General features: G+C 57.8%; 2 protein-coding genes across 2 annotated transcripts in view; one reads left to right on the forward strand and one right to left on the reverse strand.

Annotated features, from left to right (window-relative positions):
• Nucleotides 1–156: 156 nt before the first annotated feature.
• EMIHUDRAFT_244109 (hypothetical protein) lies at nt 157–920 on the forward strand (the record flags this gene model as incomplete). The annotated part of the gene is made up of 3 exons (XM_005769875.1): nt 157–399; nt 491–649; nt 771–920. 3 exons carry the CDS (start codon nt 157–159, stop codon nt 918–920), a joined length of 552 nt encoding a protein of 183 aa, XP_005769932.1.
• A 143-nt stretch (nt 921–1,063) lies between these two features.
• EMIHUDRAFT_118576 (hypothetical protein) overlaps nt 1,064–1,275 on the reverse strand; it is a gene marked incomplete at both ends in the record, with an annotated part of 11,564 nt that continues 11,352 nt past the window's right edge. The window contains one exon of the mRNA XM_005769876.1: nt 1,064–1,099. Coding sequence (XP_005769933.1) covers nt 1,064–1,099 — 36 coding nt within the window. The remainder of the gene's footprint in view (nt 1,100–1,275) is intronic.

The following is a 1,275-nucleotide window of genomic DNA, read 5'->3' on the forward strand; positions in this document are numbered from 1 at the left end:
TGGCTGAGAGCGAGAAGAGCTAGCGAGCGGGGCTCCCGGCAAGATAAGCCGTCCAAGACCACTGCAAAGGCGCAAAATGCCACCGCGAGAGGTATCAGTGAGGCTGCTGCCCAGTCCGCAGCCGAGTTACCCTGCTGGGACATTGGGCTCGAGGGGATGGTGAATAGCATATTCGACGATGCCGACACGAATGATGACGGGCTCGTTGACATCAGCGAGTCCTACATCCTCATTCTGAGGCTCTACATCAAAGTGAATCAAAAGGCGCCGATCAAGCCGCCATCTCGCGAGACGGCAGACATGCTGTTTAATACGGCAGACACGGACGTGTCTGGCATGATCAACAAGCAGGAGTTCCTGCAGCTTTCACTAGACCTCTTTGCGAGCGCCGGGATCCGGGTGCTCTGCCATAGCTTGAGAATCGTCTTCTCGCCGTTACCCTACACACACCGCACAGCCGTGAACCCGACCCAGCGTCCTCTGCCCGGAGGTCCTCGCTTATAAGCTCGTCAGCTTCCTGTTGGCGCCCCTCCTCGCGACTTACCTCTCCGGCTGGCTTGTCACCCATCCCAACAACCTGACGGAGAGCGCCGTGGCTGCCGCGAGGGCTGTTGTGCCCGACTCGCTTGAACCGTCCGTTTTCACGCAGGTGTGCGACATCTCGCGCCCACCCCCTCGCTTCGTGACTTCCCATCCAATCTCGCCTCCCTAATAAAGACCCCACCGACCCCAATCTCTGGTCCTCACCTCATCTGCCGCCGTCACCGCAGGGCACCTTGACGACCATACTGATCGTCGTCTTTGTGTCGACGCTCGGGCATGTCTTCATGGACCTTGTCGACACGCTGCTCCTGCGCGTTGGGAAGGCGGAGAATGAGGAGGCCGCAAAAGAGGCGAAGCGCAAGGACTCGCTGCTGTAGCACGTATCTTAGCGCATGTGCAGAGCGCTGCTAGAGTAGAGTATGTGGAGGCATGTGTCGAGAGCTGAGGGAGGGCGGCATGTCCGGTATACGGCTTTACATGGGGGACTTATTTGTATCGTCTCGCGTGCAAGTCGGTACCGTCATCGCGCGGTACTTGTACGCGTTAGGGCCGGTGCCTAACGTTAAGATAGCTGAACAGAGAGTGTTGCTAGTGTTAACAGTAACAACAGAACAATCAGTGGGGTTCCCCAACAACAGTAGCTAACGTTCGGCCCACTGAACAACAGTAAGGATGGCCTGGCAGTGACCCGCGACGATCTCTCGTGTCCAGTGCGGGTAATACCCGAATACC

The sequence above is a fragment of the Emiliania huxleyi genome (genome assembly GCF_000372725.1).
Source record: "Emiliania huxleyi CCMP1516 unplaced genomic scaffold EMIHUscaffold_409, whole genome shotgun sequence".
NCBI lineage: Eukaryota > Haptophyta > Isochrysidales > Noelaerhabdaceae > Emiliania > Emiliania huxleyi.